Below are 18,531 nucleotides of genomic sequence, written 5' to 3'. Positions count from 1 at the left end.
GGTGTAATAATTTCCCTGACAATGTGGTTATAAGGTATGCTGGTGGCATCGTCTGGTGAAGCTGAACCTATGGAACAGTTTTCAAAGTTGTCACAAGAACAGCACCGAATTCAGCACAACAGTGATTATTCCTACCCTAAATGGTTTATCCCAAATACACTTAAATATTATGTGCTTTTGCATGATGTAACTTCAGGAGATGAGCAGAGGTAAGTGTTACATTTTATACTTTAATTGTTTTACTTTAACAAAAAAAGAATCAAATATCTGTGTCTCTGTGTGTGTGTGTGTGTGTGTGTACATGTGAGTGTGTGCACAGGAGCACGCACTTGCATGCATATGCATATGTCTCATGGCACACATGTAGAGATCAGAAGACACCTTTTAGGAGTTGATTCTCTTCTACCTTGGGGGCCTGGGGATTGAACTTAGTTTGTTGGTGGCAAATGCTTTTACTTACTGAGCTGTTTTGTTAGCCCCTAAAATGAATTCTTGTAATATAAACAAAAATAATTTTATGTTTATGCTTTAGAGTTTACTTTGGCATTTGTTTGAAGGTGTAGGTCAAATTAACCTTGTTTTATTTTGTTCTTATCTGACTGCCATTTAGGACTTATAATTTATAATCCTGGGGCTGGAGAGATGGCTCAGAGGTTAAGAGCACTGGCTGTACTTCCCAAGGTCCTGAGTTCAATTCCCAGCAACCACATGATGGCTCACAACCATCTATAATGAGGTCTGGTGCCCTCTTCTGGCCTGCTGGCTCAAATACTATATAAATCATAAATAAATCTTTTTTAAAAATTTATAATCCTTATTTTTGAACATACGTAATCACTGATTGAGATATTGGTAATGATATCAGTAGTTGAGATTGAGCATGCTGTCTACTGTATCCTCAGCACAGTCTACTTTTGAGCAATAACTCCACCCTCTCTCTCATTTCCTATAAAATTAAACTCAGAAACAACAAATACTTCTTTTAGAGTATTCATCTTTATGATGAAAAAAAAAATCCAAAGCTCATTGGATAAAGAGTAGTGTAAGTTAAAAAGAAAATAGAGTGAGCTGGTTATTAAAATTTCTTTGAGTCAATTGAACACTGATTTTCTTCTATTGAATAGTTGTAATAAGGATGTCCAATAGGCATTTAAAAATTAGGCCAGTGATTCTTAATTTTTAAAATAATTTTATTATGTGTGTGTGTGTGTTATCTGTGTAATATCAGCATTTGCTTGTGAATAAGTCTTCATATTCTCCCGGTGTCCCCGTCTACTCGTGATAGTCAATTGACTAAAGATACCTATTTAAACTAGACTTGGGGCTAGATATGTGTGTAGCTCTGGGATATAGCTTATCCTTTTCTTTCTTTCTTTTTTTTTGGCTTGGGTTCAATATCTAGCCTTGAAAGATTTAAAAAATTATAAACAAACAAGCAGACCAAACCCAATGGCACTAGAATTTAATTTCTTATAGTTGAGCTATTTGCTTCTTAGGTTGTCACATTTCAATTCATTTTCTCTTATCAACAGTTAGCATAGTTAGTAACTCCCTACCTCCTCCCTCCCTCCCTCCCTCCCTCCCTCTTTCCTTCCTTTCTTTTTGAAACAGGATTTCATGTAGCCTAAGCTGGGCTCAAACTTGGTATGTAGTCCAAGATGGTGTGTATGGTATTTTCAAAATATGGAAAGATTTTCCTTTTTAATCTGAGAAGTAGCTCAAGGCTTCAGCTAATCAAAAATTTCAAGAACAAAGGATAGGTTTGTGCAGTGAGAGCGTCATCTGCTGTGGTATAGTTTTCTTTCCTTTTATTCCTTCCCTGTCCTATAAATTTTTTGATGTTATAATTTTTTTCATTTATTAACAAATGGTTTTAAAAGATTCTCAAATTATGTTTTCTGAATATGAATTCCCACAGTTGACAGGAAGCTGCTAATCTGTTTGAAGTAGCTCTGGAAGTAGGCAATCTGCATTATAGCATGTGGAGGGCTACAGATGGTCTGTACTGTAAAGAAACTAATTTTGTTTTCTGTAGTTTGGCCATCAGAATTGCCTATGCAACAGATTTGATAAGTTTTAATTAAGATCTGAGTTTTTATTTTACATTTTTATATTCTCTTAATGTTCTGTTTTGCCTTTTGGGGGTTATTCTTGGGTTATTTGCAGTCTGTTGTCAGGGTTAAGAGCACCTGCCACCTTTGCAGATGACTCAGGGTCAGGTCCCAGCACCCACATGACAGTGCACAACTGCCTGTAATTTATCCCCAGGGGATCTGACATCTAACACCCTCTTCTGGACTCCTTGGGCTATAGCATGCAGATAGTGCACATCAAATCCATTCAGGTTTATACACATACATTTAAAAAGGCCTAAATAAAATTAAATTTGTTGTCCTTGCTCACTGGATGTCTCAGTGCATAAAGGTTTTTGCCGCTAAGGCTGATGACCAGAGTTCAGTGTGTAGAACCCATGTGCTAGAAGGACAGAACCAACTCCTGTAAATGGTTCTCTGATGTTCCCATATGCAGTGTGGGATGAGTCGTTAGCCTCCACACATAAATGAAAATAGGAAGGTAATATATGGACAAATAAACGTCAAATTAAGGTCTGTCTAGAGTTACTACAAAGTTCTTTCTCTTTTCTTTAGAGCTGAATCAATTTATGAAGAAATGAAACAGAAATATGGAACTCAGGGTTGCTATTTACTTAAAATTAACTCTCGAGCACCGAATCGAGCATCAGATGAGCAGATACCAGATCCTTGGAGTCAGTATCTTCAGAAAAATAGTATTCAAAACCAGGTACGTTGGAAAAACCAAACCAATCCACAAAGGTTGTATTTAAGCTTCTTTTTTCCCCACTTTTAAAAAAAATTATTTTTCTTTTTTTACATATACATTTATATTATTACACATATATACAATAAACTACCTACAGCAAGAAGAACCACGAAACAATCAGGAATTATATAAATGTTATATTCATAGTGTTTTGGCTGTTTGTATTTGGCAGCCTTGAAGAAAACATCTTTCCTATCTTGGTGTGTCTAAAATTCTGAATGTAAATCCATATCTATCATATCTCATCTTTATCAACTTAAAACATCTATCTAGACCTAAAAACATCTTAACCCCTAAACTAAGGTTAATTGTAAAACTAAACTATCTAGTCTTTAACCCCATTAGAGACTTGAGAAGGAATAAAATTCATTACCTGAGTATATAGGAATTACGGGTTAGCAGCTTCCAAAGTGAGAAAATGACAGAGACAGTTTGTAAGTTTATTTTTAAAAAATTTTAGTTTTTTGTTTGTGGGGGTTTTTTGTTTTATTTTGTTTGAGGGGTGGATAGAGACAGGGTCCTTATTCCTGACTGGCTGGAAACTCAAAGAGATCCACCTCAGTATTAGGATTAAAGGTGTGTGTCACTAGGTCTGGCTAGCTTTTTGTTTTCTTTACATATAGGATAGGCAAGCGGTGTGTGAAGTTGCTTTGTAGCCCAGGCTGTCTGTTTCCGTCTCTGAATCATCCTGCCCCAGCAGGATGCCAACATCCCACGTGTTGACTTTTGTTGTTGTTGTTGATTTTTCAAGACAGGATTTCTCTGTGTAATAGCCCCGGCTGTCCTGGAACTCTCTTTGTAGACCAGGCTGGCTTTGAACTCACAGCAATCTGCCTGCCTCTGCCTCCCTAGTGCTGGGATTAAAGACGTGCGCCACCACGCCCAGCTCGGTGTTGAAATTTTTGATATGCACTAGCACGGGTCCAAAATATTTTTATTAGTTTTGTAACTGAACATAGTGGTTTTGCAAAGCCAAAGCAAGCATAGCTAAGACATACAAGAGGGGAGAAAGTGTCTTACATGCAGCAGGCGTGGCGGACAGGGGAGTTATTTCTAAAGCAGCAGCACCCTGGATCAGAGGAATCATGAGGATTTCATTTGGGCCATTCCTAACCATTCTCTGTTGTGTTTCTTCCCAAGCATGCTTAGTTTAACTCATAACTTAAAGGACAGACAAATGTGTTGTTGGGCATGCTCACCTCAGATCATGGAGCACATGACAAGGCTAAAGTAACAGATAGAAATGTTTCTGGTCACTCTCATCTTGCACCTTAAAGTTTCAACTGAAAATAAAGGCGAGGCTGCTGTGAAGGCACATCAACATAAGAGGCTACTGTGAAGGCACATCAACATAAGAGGCTGCCCTGAAGGTACCACCTTGCACGGTGGCTAGCTAAGACAACAAGTACTAACACGGCGAGCTTTGATCCGTTAGTGTGAGCTCTTAAATAAAATGGTTCAAAAGTGGTTTTTAATCAAGTACAGCACCTGGGGGTATATGAGAGCTATGTTTTCCAAAAGTGAATTATGTACTGAATCAGTTACTTTCTGTTGCTTGATAAATACCATGAAGAAAGGGTTTATTTCACCTTACAGTTTCTGAGAAATGAAGTCCATCATGCTGGGAAAAGCGTGGAAGTAGGAGTCTGAGGCTGACCTGGTAGTCAGAAAGCATAGAGATCACTTTTTGTCTACACGAAGGAAACAGAACAAGCAGGAAGTGGCTTGAGGCTGTAAACCCTCAAAAGCTGGCCCAAGTGATATTTTTCCTCCAGTAAACCTCAACCTCATAAAAGTTCCAAAACTCTGCTGGGGTAACCAAATACCCTAAAACATGATCCTATGGGGACATTCCTCATTCACACCAGAGCATATACTAAGACTTGAATAAGACTTGTCAGGCATATAGAGATCGACATTTGGATTTATCTATTAAATTAAGCAAGAATGCACTCAGGAGGCAGAGGCAGGTGGATTTCTATGAATTCAAAGCCAGACTGGTATGTGCCTCAGACCCTACCTCAGCCCCATCCTATATCCCCCAAATTAACAATGTTGTTGGTTTGTCCTTTATTATTTTCCCTGTCCTGGGGTTGTCTTCCTACGTTCTGACTTTCTTAGTGGGTGGATGTTGCTCTGTCGTTTGGTCTCCGTTCTTGAGTTTTTGATGTGTTATTTCTTCCTCCCTTGTTAGTTTCTTGAGTTTTAAGCTAGTGTTGGTTATTTGTTGGTTGAAGTGGATAGTTGTAAAATTTCTTTCACATAATCAAGTAACACTGTGTGCACCTTGGTAGAGTGGATGCCAAGAGTCTTCGGTTTATTTGATCAGTAAAGATTTGATTTTCTTAGCTTGGCAGTGGAGGTGCACACCTGTAATCCTAGCACTCAGGAGGCAGAGGCAGGTGGATCTCTAAGTTTGAGGCCAGCCTGGTGTACAGAGTGGGTTCTAGGACAGCCAGGCTGTCCTGAAAAAAACAAACAACAACAAGATTTGATTCTTTCATTTAAAAGGAGGATTTTTCTTTTTTTTTCTTAATATTTTTATTTATTTATTATGGATATTGTGCTCTGCTTACATGTACACCTGCAGGTCAGAAGAGGGCATTAAATCACATTATAGATGGTTGTGAGCGACCATGTGGTTGCTGGGAATTGAACTCAGGACCTCTGGAAGAGCAGGCAGTGCTCTTAACCTCTGAGCCATGTCTCTAGCCCCTAAAAGGAGGATTTTTCAAATAAATGGAAATTTTATTTTGTATAGCTACACTACTTTATTTGCTCTTTATGTGATATTTTAAAACCATTTTAAAAGTTTATAAACTATTGCTCTAATAGAAATGTTAGTTAAAAAATTTTTTTCCATATCTTTCTGTCATGTAGAATTTTTAATCTGGGCATGGTATTTAATATTTTACTAATTTATTTTTAAGATTTATTGGTGTAATGATTTTACTATTAAAATGTGAATGTCTTCAAGCATTGGAAACCCTAAAACTGCAGCTATAGGTAGTTAAGAACCACTTGATATGAGTGTTAGGAACTGAACCAGATTCTTCTATAAGAGCACTAAGTGTTCTTAACGCTAAGCCATCTCTCCAGCCCATTTTACTCATTTTAATATTGAAATAAATGGAAGGATACAAGGGATGGGATAACAATTGAGATGTAATATGAATGAATTAATAAATAAATAAAATAAAAAATAATGCTGAATTTGTTTCATATTATGATGGGCTTTAGACGTAAAGGAACCCAAACCAACTGGATGCAAAACAGCTTTTGTTTTGTTTTGTTTTGCTTTTTTAATGATCATGTCATGGAGTGGTGCTGTAGGCTCAGGGGTGACCTGAGAATTCAGTACCTTTATAGAGCGGAGCTCTGTGCTGGGTACTTCTCACAGCCCTTCCTGTTAGCCTAATGTCTGTGAGCTGGGGATTTTGTTTTGTTTTTGTTTTTCAAGACAGGGTTTCTCTGTGTAGCCCTGGCTGTCCTGGACTCACTTTGTAGACCAGGCTGCCCTCGAACTCACAGAGATCCACCTGCCTCTGCCTCTGCCTTTGCCTCTGCCTCCCGAGTGCTGGGATTAAAGGTATGCACCACCACGCCCAGCAACCTGGGAGATTTTGAGGTTGTTTTTTTTTCCTCCTGCCTTACTCTTTTATGCTTTTCCTTTGCCATTACTTTTTTAGGATTCATGGCCATATTTATGTGCCCATGTAACTATCTGCATGAATATTGAGATACATTTGAGATGGACGTCATTTGAATGTAGAAGAATTAGCATAGTTCAACTGAGTATGAAAAAAGATTAAAACACTGCATTATGGATCATTATGGAATAGATGGCCAGAAGAGACGATTAGTGCTTTAGCAAGTCCATGAAGCCACATTCAGCAGGAGAGGCATAGGTATTACTATATTTGGCAGTATTTAAATATGACTAATTTTATTGCTAATGCTTTGCGTTTTATTTTGCTAGGAATCATATGAAGATGGCCCTTGTACTCTGCCCTCCAGTAAGAATTCTGATAGTAACTTGCTTTCATTGGATGGACTAGATAACGAAGTTAAAGGTCTTGTTATACTTTCTCTAAGTTCTCTTTTGGCTGAAAGTATTTATTGTTATTAAAGCTCTCTTGCTGGGTGGTGGTGGTGCACACCTTTAATCCAAGCACTTGGGAGGTAGAGGCAGGCTGGTCTCTTTGAGACCAGGCCAACCTGGTCTACAAAGCTAGAGAGCTATTTCTGAGACAGCCAGGGCTACACAAGGAAACCCTGTATCAAAAAAAAAAAAAAACAAAAACAAAACAAAAACAAACAAAAGAATGAGTAAATGTTCAACACCACACATTTCAGTGCTGGTGATTAAGTTTAGGGTTTTGCAGATACTGGTTAAATACTCTATCCCTGACATATCCCCAGCACCTTTTCTTTAAAAAAATTAAAAAAGGATTTATTTTAAGTTGTGTGTGTTTCTGGCTCTGCCAGAGGAGACCATAAGCATGAGATCTTCTTAGAGCTAGAGTTACATACAGTAGTGTGAGCAGCCTGATGTGGCGGGGGGAACTGAATTCAGGTCCTCTGCAAGAGCAGTTCATGGCCCTAACTACTAAGCCATCTTTCCAGCTCTCACCTTTTCCTTTTTTAAATTTTAAGATGAGGTCTTGACTAAGTTATTAGACTATGCTTTAAATTGGCATTTTCTTGTCTCAGTTTCATAAGTAGCTGGAATTTCAGGCATCTCTATGTATAGCATAAGCTGTCCTTGAATTTAAAATTCTCTTTCTCTACCTCCCAGGTACTGGGAGATAGGCATGTGCCAGCATACCTGGCTCAGATGTTAAGAGTTTTTCCTGATTTTATGAAGTCCTTTGAATTCTGGTTTTGTTGTTGTTGTTTACATTCAAAACTTTGTGTTATAAAAATAGTAGGTCAAAGCCAGGCATGGGGACATACATCTTTAATCCCAGCACTGGGCTGGCGCAGGGCCGTAGAGATAGACGGATGGGTGTAAGTTCTGGTCTACAAAGCAAGTCCAGGACACCCAAAGCTACACAGAGAAACCCTGTCAGGGTGGGGAGAGTAGTAGATCCCTAGGGTTAGAGAGAGAGCTCAGTGTTTTTTTTTCTCTTCCAGAGGACCCTGATTTAGATCTCAGTGCCCACACCAAATTATTTACAACTGTTTTAACTCCAGCTCTAGGGTAGCCTAATGCCCTCTGCTGGCCTCTGGGGGCTTCATGTACACTCAAATAAATAAAACATTTAAAAATGGCCATGCCGGTTCAATCAAACTACTAATATCACATTAAAAAGAGAACAGTGTTATTAGGTTTTTCTTTCAGAAAGCTAGGGAAATGTAATATACAGCATAATTTCCCAAATTCATATGATTTTTTAGTACTACATTCCTATATTTTAAACTGTAGTTTTGGTAATGATAGCTCTAAAATTTATTTGGTTTTGTTATGTTGGTCTTACTGTGTAGCTCAGCATGGCCTGGAACTCACTGTCTGCCTTTGAACTTGAGATCCATTTGTCTCAGCTTTCCAGGTGTTGGGATTGTAGGCATGTGCCACTGTGTGCAATTGCTGTAATTTTTTATATCTCAGCTATGATATTTAACAGCAATCCATTGTATAAGATAGCCTGTTTTCAGGACCCTCCCTGCATCAGTAGCTATTACTCTGCCTTTCAGTAAAACCTTATTTGTCCTCCAAAAAATAAGGTGGTTCAATGTAGTATTATAAAACTGAGTTTCTTAGAGTCTTGTGTAGAGGCAACAGTTATTAACTCAAGTGCCGCTTTAGTTTAATTAAAAACCTTTATTACACACATTTAATTGTGTGTGTACAAGCATGTGCATATGGGCTCAGTGTCATGTATGTGGAGGTCAGTGAACAGCTTGTAGGGAGTTGGTTCTTTCTGTTCATGTGTGGAGTCCAGGGATCAAACTCAGTTTTCAGAGAGCTTTCCCTGAACCATCTCACCAATTCAAGCCTTTAACTTAATTTAGCATAGGAAAATGTTAATGGTATTTCATCTCAGTACATACAGAGAAAAGGGCTTCAGCATCTTTTCCTTTAATGCTGTGGTAGTTTTGTTAAGTTTTCCGTTGCGTTCTGAGAGTAAAAGAGAGTTTTGTTTTTCAGTAGATGGCTTACCAAATAACTTCAGAGTTCATCCACTTCAATTAGACCAGTGTGGTGACCCTCTTAATACCGATGGCTCAGATCATGCAAAGTCTGCTTCTTCAGTACACGAAACAAAGAAAGCAAGTACTGGAGTGACTCGTGGTGCTTGTTTAACACTTACTGATCATGATAGAATTCGACAGTTTATACAAGAGTTTACATTCCGTGGCCTTTTGCCACATATAGAAAAAACAATTCGGCAGTTAAATGATCAGGTAAGACTTAAGTTTTTGGGGTTACTAATCTTCAAATTAAGTCTGAGTGTAAAACTGTTAAAAGGTTTGTTTTGGAGTTAGAGAGATGTCTCAGAGGTTACTAGCACTGACTGCTCTTCCAGAGGTCCTGAGTTCGATTCCAAGGAACCACATGGTGGCTCATAACCATCTATAATGAGATCCGGTGCCCTCTTCTGGCCTGCAGGTGTACATGCAGGCAGAGTACTGTATATATAATAATAAATAAATCTTTAAAAAAAAGTTGTGTTTTGCAATAAGTTGTGAAAACTAACTGAAATTAGTATCAGTGGTAAAGTTCTTTTCATTTTCATTTGCAACTTTTTCAGTTTATTAGGTTATTTTCTTAAGATTATTTATCGATTTTAATTTTATATGTATAAATGTTTTGCCCATATGTATATAATAATGTATATGTATATAATAATGTATACATTCTTTTTGTACTTGGTGACCACAGAGGACAGAAGAGGGCATTGGCTGCCCTGGAACTGGAGTAACTGATAGTTGTGAGCACCATGTAGGTGCAAGGAAGTGAACTTCTCTTCTCTGCGAGAGCAACCAGTGTTTTTTGTTGTTGTTGTTTTGTTTTGTTTTTTGGTTTTTTGAGACAGAGTTTCTCTGTATAGCCTTGATTATCCTGGACTCGCTTTGTAGACCAGGCTGGCCTTGAACTCACAATGATCCTCTCCTGCCTCTGCCTCCCGGCCAGCCAGTATTCTTAACCACCAAGCCATCTCTACAGCCTATATTAGACATTTAAAAAACAAACTGTTAGGCTGGAGAGATAGCTCCAGAGGTTAAGAGCACTGCCTGCTCTTCCAAAGGTCCTGAGTTCAGTTCCCAGCAACCACAGGGTGGCTCATAACCATGTATAATGTGATCTAATGTCCTCTTCTGGCCTGCAGGCAGAGCACTGTATACATAGTAAATAGATAGATAGATAGATAAATCTTTTTTAAAAAACTGTTCTTGGTTTTATTTTATATGTATGAGTGTTTTTCCTGTGTAATTATTTGTATCGCATGCATGCCTAGTCCCTCTGGAACCCAGAAGAGGGTGTTGGATTCCCCAGAACTGGAGATACAGTTAGTTTTGAGGGACTATGTGCTGCTGAGAGCCGAACACAGGTCCTCTGCAAGAGCAATAAGTGCTATTAGTTACCGAGCCATTTCCTCAGCCCCTAAATATTTTTAAATTAGTGTTATTGAAATGACTGTTTACAGAACTAGGCATGGTGCAGGCATGCCTTTAATCCCAGCCCTGGGAGCAGAGGCAGGCAGCCTGTTTTACAAAAAAAGTGAGTCCAAGACCCTGTCCTGGGGGGGAAAAAAAAAAAGATTGTTTACTCATTAGTTAAGCTTAAATTTTTTTAATAAAAAATATTTCAAGCCTTTATGTATGTCAATCTGTTAATTTTTTTTCCTAGCTAATATCAAGGAAAGGTTTGAGTCGATCTCTGTTTTCTGCCACTAAGAAATGGTTTAGTGGCAGCAAAGTTCCAGAAAAGAGCATTAACGAGCTGAAGAGTACATCTGGGTTGTTGTGAGTAAAATGTCACAGTACTTATTAATTCTTTGCGTTTAACTTTGTGTGTTTGACCACAAAAACGTGATTACCTTTTTAGTTTCTTACTTTCATATTGGTCAAAACTCAGATATCTAAGAGAGACACTAATTAAATTCTGATTTAAAAAACAATTCTTGGCAGGTGTGGTGGTGCATTATCCCGGCAGGCAGATCGCTGTGAGTTCAAGGCCAGCCTGTTCTACAAAGCGAGTCCAGAACAGCCAAGGCTACAGAAGAAAACCCTGTCTTGAAAAACCAAAAACCAACACAAAAAAATTCTTACTAGACTTTTAAATTAATTTATATTTTGAGATGGAGTCTGACTTTGAACCCAGGCTGGCTTGGGACTTGTAATAATCCTATTTAAGTGTCCCAAGCACTGGGCTTTCTGGTGTGAATTACTGCCATTTGCTTAATTGGACATTGGAAAATAAATTCTTCAGCCGAAACAGCAAGGGTTTTTGCTGTTGCTCTTAGTTGCTCACTCACGATAACTATCGCTGAAGACTCCACAGTGATTTGATTTCAGAACCCTGAGGAAGCAGACTTGAAGTGATCGGGACAGTTTACTCCCTGGTGGTTAGCTCTCTTAATGCCAGAAAGTCATCAGTCCTCTGATCAGCAGGGGGTGTTGGGTGTCACAGTAGCCATCTGCCAGGCCACCCTACTGCTCCAGTAGTGGCATCAATGTTACATGTGTAATTAATTGCTCTTAAGTTGGATTTGAGGCTTGACCAAGATGTATTCATGCCTGATACGGTAGTCAACAGCCCATGCCTAGAGCGATGATAAGCAAAAACAAACAAAGCTCAAATAACTCACAATGTCATTTTATTTTGAACCTGTTTCTCTGTTAATAAGATCATGGAATTTGATTGGGTACTCAGTAGTGGCCCTTTTTGTCTAAAATGCTTTGCTCTTGCTGAATTGCCCCACTCATCCTTCAACTTGGCGCTCTCCTGCTTTAGGCCCCAAGCATTGGTGTCACCGTGCTGGGCTCCTTGGCCTGATGTTCTAAGACAAAGAGTATGTTTAGCAAATTTTGTTTCTTAAAAAAAAATCTTGCTTTAGCTGGGCATGGTGGCGCACGCCTTTAATCCCAGCACTGGGGAGGCAGAGGCAGGTGGATCTCTGCTAGTTCGAGGCCAGCCTGGTCTACAAAGTGAGTCCAGGACAGAAAAACTTGGCCTCGAAAAACAAACAAACAAACAAATTTTTCTTTAATGGAAAATGACTGAGTCTGTGTGTGTGTGTGTGTGTGTGTATGTGTGTGTGTGTGTGTGTGTGTGTGTGTGTGTGTGTGTTTGTGTGTGTGTGTATTATATAAATAAGTTACCTGGTACTAACCAATTATTTACTTTATAACTTGTCCAAGGGGCAAATGTTTGTCTGCAAGTGAAAAGTTTGCAGGGCTATAACTTAAACATATAATTAACTTTTGACTTCAAATAGTTTTGAAAATTGACATTCTTCCTTGAAGATAGATTGTATAAAACAGATCAAATTCGTGTTCTGGATAGTTGAGTAACTTACTATACATTTTATGTGTGATGGTGTGATGTACCACAAATGATAAATTATTTCTTATGTCCTAGGTATCCTCCAGAAGCACCTGAGCTTCAGATCAGGAAAATGGCTGACTTGTGCTTTTTGGTGCAACATTATGATCTGGCTTACAGCTGCTATCACACTGCAAAGAAGGATTTTCTTAATGATCAAGCAATGCTTTATGCAGCTGGTGCCTTGGTTGGTCCTGTTCATTCATATATTTCGTGCTGCTAGGAATCAAGTGCAGGACCTTGCATGGGCTAGGCACTTGTCTGTGTCTTGTTGGGCTATATCCCTATAAACCTTCGGTGCATTTTAGAAAATTAGTGTTGATTGTCAGTACTTGTGGACATGGATTTCTTCTCCAGAGAAGTATCTGCTGTCTTCTTCCTCTTTGTACAGTTCTTGGCTCAAAGCAGAGTTCTTTTCCTCTTCCACCCTCATGTTAGGAGCTCCTCTTCATCTCTATCCACTGGGAGGAAACATTCAGTATTTACATTGTATCCTCTAGCCATGCTAAGCTGGCCATCAAGTTATGTAGGTCATCTTCCAAGTTACCAGTTGATGGTTTTGTTCGTGCTTTGATTACACAAATGAGTAGGCTTCAAGAGGACTGTTCCAAAACTGTTCCTCTCAGATTTATTGCTTTTACAATAGCTCTTATAAATTACAGGTATCTTCAGTTATGAATGTATAATGCTATAATAAATACACCTCATTTTCTGCACTAAACTCTTCTCCATATAGCTGCTACTAGATACTGCAATATTTATCAAATATAGATAAAAATGGGAAAATTGTACAGCCATAAAGCATAGGTTTTGTTTTTGTTTAAATGTGTAACAATAGACTGAATATATAATGGCATTCCAATAAAATTATAGCTTAAGTTGGATAGTGGTAGTACACATCTTTAATCCTAGCACTTAGGCAGAGGCAGGAGGATCTCTTGAGTTCAAGCCAGCCTAGTCTACAGGACAGCCAAGGCTGTACAGAGAAACCCTATCTTAAAAAACAAAACAAAATTATTTCTTAAAATGTTCTCTGCTGGGCGTGGTGGTACATGCCTGTGATCCCAGTGCTCAGGAGGCAGAGGCAGGTGGATCTCTGTGACTGCGAGGCCAGTCTGGTCTATAAAGTGAGTCCAGTACAGCCAAGGCTACACAGAGAAACCCTATCTTGAAAAACCAAAACTCAAACCAAACAAAACAACAATAACAACAAAAACTAAAAACCTCACTGATATTATAGTCATTTTGGTTTATATACGCATATTCTGATGTCTGTACAACAAAATCACCTCACAACGAAATTTTCAGGTTTTACCTTTCTTGTGGACATGAAGGATATACCTTTATCATGTATGACTCTGTGTTCTCATTTTTTTTTTTTAAGACTGGATCTCTATGTAGCCTGCCTAGCCTAGAATTTACTGTGTAGACCAGGCTAGACTTCCAAATCCTGAGATTAACAGTGGCCATCATACCCAGCAAAGACCAGAATTTTAAGTCAAAACAAAACAAATTATTGTTTTGAGTGAATTAAACTCTGTAATTTATACTTATATATTCTGAGACCTCCAGTATTTAGCTTTACTGAGTGTTAACTATGAGAATGTTTCTCCTGAAATACTGGTGGGTTTTTTTTTTTTTTTTTTCCTTCTTCTTCCTTTTTAGGAAATGGCAGCAGTGTCAGCCTTTCTTCAGCCAGGAGCTCCGAGGCCATATCCTGCTCATTACATGGACACAGCAATTCAGACATACAGGGATATCTGCAAGTAGGTGCCTATAATATTAGATTTTGCCCATTTTGAGACAGATTTGATTTGAGTAGTTCTTTGCTTTTTATGCCTTAGATTCTCAAATGAAGTTAATTTAGAGACAAATTGAAGTGAAAATAGTGCGTCTCTTTTCAGTTCCCAGTTGGGTTGCATTTGTGGATGACAAGCAGATCTATGTAGTGTTGAGGTACTGTACTACATTTGGGATAAGTTTTGTTTTGTGGCTTTTTCTATTTTACTTACAGAAATTAGCCATTTTGAATGTTTCTTGGTAATTAGGCAGAAGCATGAAAAAATCTAATAATACAGACTCAGGGAGAAATGAGAGTAGTGAGTCCTGTTATTAGGGTCCTCACAGGGAGGCTGACTGCACCCGAGGTTATCAGGAGAAGGCTCCTGGGTGTTTGATAGGTAGGTTTACACTCAGTGTGGCTAAGGGTTTACAGCCATGGAGACTGTTCTAGAATTGTGCGTTACACGAATAGGACAGTTTATGTATATGGAAAATACTGAAGGATAGATTTCGAAAGGGTAGGAGATAAACTTATGTTAGGAGCCTTAACTGTCATTTCTTTTTTAAGCTAGTATTAAAGCTTACATTGTAGTGAATGAAAATTACTGTACATTTGAGTAGACGTTCATCACTATAAAAGCAATTTTTTACTAAGTTAATGAGACTGCTAGATTGAACAAGAATTTTACCCACTGGTTTACATGCCTTGCACTCTAGTGTTTCTGTCATAGAATGGATGCATTGGAAAACAGCAGTAGAAATATAATTTTGAGCCTCCTATCATTCATTTAGAGGTAATAGTAATAGCAGTGCTTACAGAAAAACCCCAGCATTCTTAGGGCTGGCAAGATACCAGTGGCTAAAGGTGGTTGATACCTGGACCCTGGGATGGAAGGAGAGACTTGACTCCTGACAGTTGCCCTGACTTCCACATGAGTGCTGTATGACAAGGGCGTTTGTGCCTCCACATGTGAATATACACAAAAAAACATATATGATGCAAGTAAAATAATTTATTCAAAATGTAACAGTTTAGAGGGAGGGGCTGGGATCAGGCTGTAAAGTGATTAAATTAATTAATTAATTAATTAATGGGAAAAAGTTAACAGTTTATAGAATTTAGGAACCTGAGATATGTGGTGAACATTACAAGTTTATCTTTTGTTTTTATTAAGGCAGATTTAGCTGTTCAAGAATACCTGATTAAAAATGTAAATTGTGGCAGCCGGGCGTGGTGGCGCACGCCTTTAATCCCAGCACTCGGGAGGCAGAGGCAGGCGGATCGCTGTGAGTTCGAGGCCAGCCTGGTCTACAAAGTGAGTCCAGGATGGCCAAGGCTACACAGAGAAACCCTGTCTCAAAAAACCAAAAAAAAAAAAAAAAAAAAAATGTAAATTGTGGAAAGTATGAAAGATCATCAAAGTATTTGTTTTGAGGGATTATGTATGGGTGTAACCAAAAGTGATCTTAAGTTTCTGATCATCTATCTACTTCTGGAGTGCTAGATTCACACGTGTAAGCTCTGGGACCTGCTGTGACTTTCTCTTTTAAAAGACAGGGTCTCATCTTGTATCCCCAGGCTGGCCTGGAACTCACCATATAGACCAAGCTGGTCTCCTACTCACAGGTCTTCCTACCTCTGCCTTCCACATTTTGGGATTAAAGGCTTGTGATATTATGTCCAACCCACAATACTTGTTGAGAGTAAAAACCCTCCAGCACATTAATTTTTTGTTGTGTGTTTCTGAGTATTTGGGTATGGCCATACCATGGATTCGTACGGAGGCCAAGGAAAACTTGATGGGGGGTTATAGGTGCACACCACTATGTGCAGACTTGCTATGCTCTTATTTTAAAATTGTATGATGCGAAAAATGTTGGGCCTCACGCTTCTTATTTGCCAGGCTCCCAGCTTGATCCCTAGTACCTCTAATGGACTAAAGATTATGAGAATTGCTTTTTTAAAAAAAAAATAATAAGTAGGTAGAAAGTGACTTTTTAAAAAAAATCTTGATCATTTTATTGGAACTTTATAACAGTGACAGAAAGGGAGGCAAACTGGAAGGTACTGGAAGAAGACGAGGAAGAGATAGCCTTTCCTTTTGAGTTAGAGTCCAAGAGAGGCAGGTTCAGCTGTGGAGATCGATAAGCAGCTGGGTGGGGCTGCATGGGCGCAGGGTGAGTTCTTAGAGCAAGTGAGGTTGTCGAGTTGGCAGTAAGCATGCATAAGACTGTAGTGTGTATTTAAAAAAAAAAGAGAGAGCTAGAAAGATGGGAAAGGCACCGGCTTAGCTGTGAAAATGTGCAAGCAGCCGCCAGGGCAGACTGTCTGCTCAGATCTGCTAGTGGACTCTTTGAATGCATGGTAACGGCGAGGTGCTGAAGAATTACTATGATGCTGACTTTTTTTGTTTGTTTTCATTTAGGAATATGGTGTTAGCTGAAAGATGTGTGTTGCTTAGTGCCGAAATTTTAAAAAGTCAAAGCAAATACTCAGAGGCTGCAGCTCTTCTTATACGGTTGACAAGCGAGGTACTGGACTGTGTAGTGTTTGATTTTTAATTTGTAATGAGATGCTGATAAAAGATAAAATAAGGATGTCTTTAAGACTTTAAGATTGCTACAAAGATAATTTATAATAGTGGTTTGTTTGATGTAACTAATCTGTTGAAACAATTGCATTTAAAAGTCAATGTTTTCTGTTTTCAACTTTCCCTGGGGAAAATAATGGCACCAGAACACATGGAAGGGCCTGGTAAGTTCAGCTTGAGGCGGAGACTTAGAGAAAGTTGGGGAAAGTTGTTGATTGTTAATCAGCAACCTGCATCACTTTCTCCCTTATATCTGAAGCATGGCTTCCCAGGAGGGGAGGCAGTGAGGGTGAGCTCCACAGCTCCTGGGTAGGCAGGGCCCGTCAGGGAAGACTTGCAGTCCTTCTGCTCTGATTCACAAGAGCCTGTGAAGAGAGTCTTGCAAGCCTTCAATATTTCAGTAAAAAATGAGGCTTCATTTAAATAAATGTTCTTGAAAGAGAATAATGTCATAAATCAGCTTACATCATAATCTACACATAATCTAACCTGTATTCTTTGGGGAGGGGTGTACATTAAATATGCTATTAGTCACCAGGTAATAGCCGGAGAAACTAGGCAGATAGAACTGTTCTCTGTGTTTGGTGTTTTTGAGTTTGTCTTTAGTTAGAATCCCTGTGTTTGACTCTCAGTTTGTATTCTCCTGCTCACTTGTAACTGCTGAGAGGGATTGCAGCTATTCAGAGATTTAGTACACAGTGCACATCATCATTGGCCATTTGGATTTATTAAAAGGAACAAGAAGAGGTCATTTTTCCAAAGACTTTTTAAATAAAATGTATGCTGCTTGGAGAAAGAATTGAGATTTGTTTGCCCTTTCACCTCTGCCCTCTTTTACTCCAAGCTACACATTGGCTGTGTTGTATACTAGGGAACAAAACCAAACCTCTTTCACTTTCACGTTTGGCACTAACTGCTCTTTCTTTTACACACACAGGATTCTGATCTCCGAAGTGCACTTCTTTTGGAACAGGCTGCACATTGCTTCATAAACATGAAGAGCCCCATGGTTAGAAAATATGCGTTTCATATGATCCTGGCAGGCCACCGGTTTAGTAAAGCAGGCCAGGTAAGCACATTTTCTGTAAAAGGTCGTTGCCACCTGAAGATGCTCAGCGGTTAAGAGCTGTTGCTGCTCTTCCAGAGAACCTGAGCTGGGATCCCAGCACCCACCCAACTGAGTCATTCACAACTACCTGTAGCTACAGCTGCTACAGGGATCTGGTGCCCTTCCCTGGACTGTCAGGTGCCTGCAGACACCTGTGAGCCCAGGCTCACGTGTGCACACATAATTAAAAGTGAAGGCAAATCTTTCTTAGAGGGTTATTGTTATTTTTAAAATTTTTACAATTTATTTGTATGTATGCATATGTATAATATATAAAAACAAAACAACAAAAAATATATGTATGTTTTGTTTTGTTTTTTTAAGACAAGATGTCTCTGTTGTCCTGGCTGTCCTGGAACTCTCTCTGTAGACTCAGATCTGCCTGCCTTTCTCTCTGCCTGCTGGGATTCTTGTCACACTCCTCCCCGTCTCCCCCTCCCTCCCTCCCTTCCTCCCTCCCTCCCTCTCTCCCTCCTTCCCTCCCTCCTTCCCTCCTCCCTCCTTTCCTCCCTCTTCCCCTCCCTCCCTTCTTCCTTCCTTCATGCGTTTGTGTGTGCGTGCCCTTGCAGGATATGGTTCTTACCCTCCTACAGCGTGAGCCCCCTGGGATTGAACCCTGGTTGTCAGGCTTGGTGGCAGCCTTTACCTTCTGAGTC

At 39.2% G+C, this 18,531-nt stretch overlaps 1 protein-coding gene across 6 annotated transcripts in view; it reads left to right on the top strand.

The window, feature by feature from the left end:
* Positions 1-18,531, top strand: part of Trappc8 (trafficking protein particle complex subunit 8) — an 84,321-nt gene that overhangs the window by 26,964 nt on the left and 38,826 nt on the right. For 2 of the 6 annotated variants that reach the window (XM_051163663.1, XM_051163659.1), the window contains exons 4-13: positions 35-209; positions 2,649-2,802; positions 6,821-6,914; positions 8,993-9,249; positions 10,697-10,812; positions 12,431-12,581; positions 14,060-14,160; positions 16,603-16,708; positions 16,914-16,931; positions 17,705-17,836. In XM_051163663.1, coding sequence (XP_051019620.1) covers positions 35-209; positions 2,649-2,802; positions 6,821-6,914; positions 8,993-9,249; positions 10,697-10,812; positions 12,431-12,581; positions 14,060-14,160; positions 16,603-16,708; positions 16,914-16,931; positions 17,705-17,836 — 1,304 coding nt within the window. The remainder of the gene's footprint in view (positions 1-34; positions 210-2,648; positions 2,803-6,820; positions 6,915-8,992; positions 9,250-10,696; positions 10,813-12,430; positions 12,582-14,059; positions 14,161-16,602; positions 16,709-16,913; positions 16,932-17,704; positions 17,837-18,531) is intronic. The other 4 variants (XM_051163662.1, XM_051163657.1, XM_051163661.1 and 1 more) reach the window with 4 other exon arrangements.

The sequence above is a fragment of the Acomys russatus genome, chromosome 20 (genome assembly GCF_903995435.1).
Source record: "Acomys russatus chromosome 20, mAcoRus1.1, whole genome shotgun sequence".
Classification (NCBI taxonomy): domain Eukaryota; kingdom Metazoa; phylum Chordata; class Mammalia; order Rodentia; family Muridae; genus Acomys; species Acomys russatus.
This window is presented reverse-complemented; position numbering and strand designations above follow the sequence as displayed.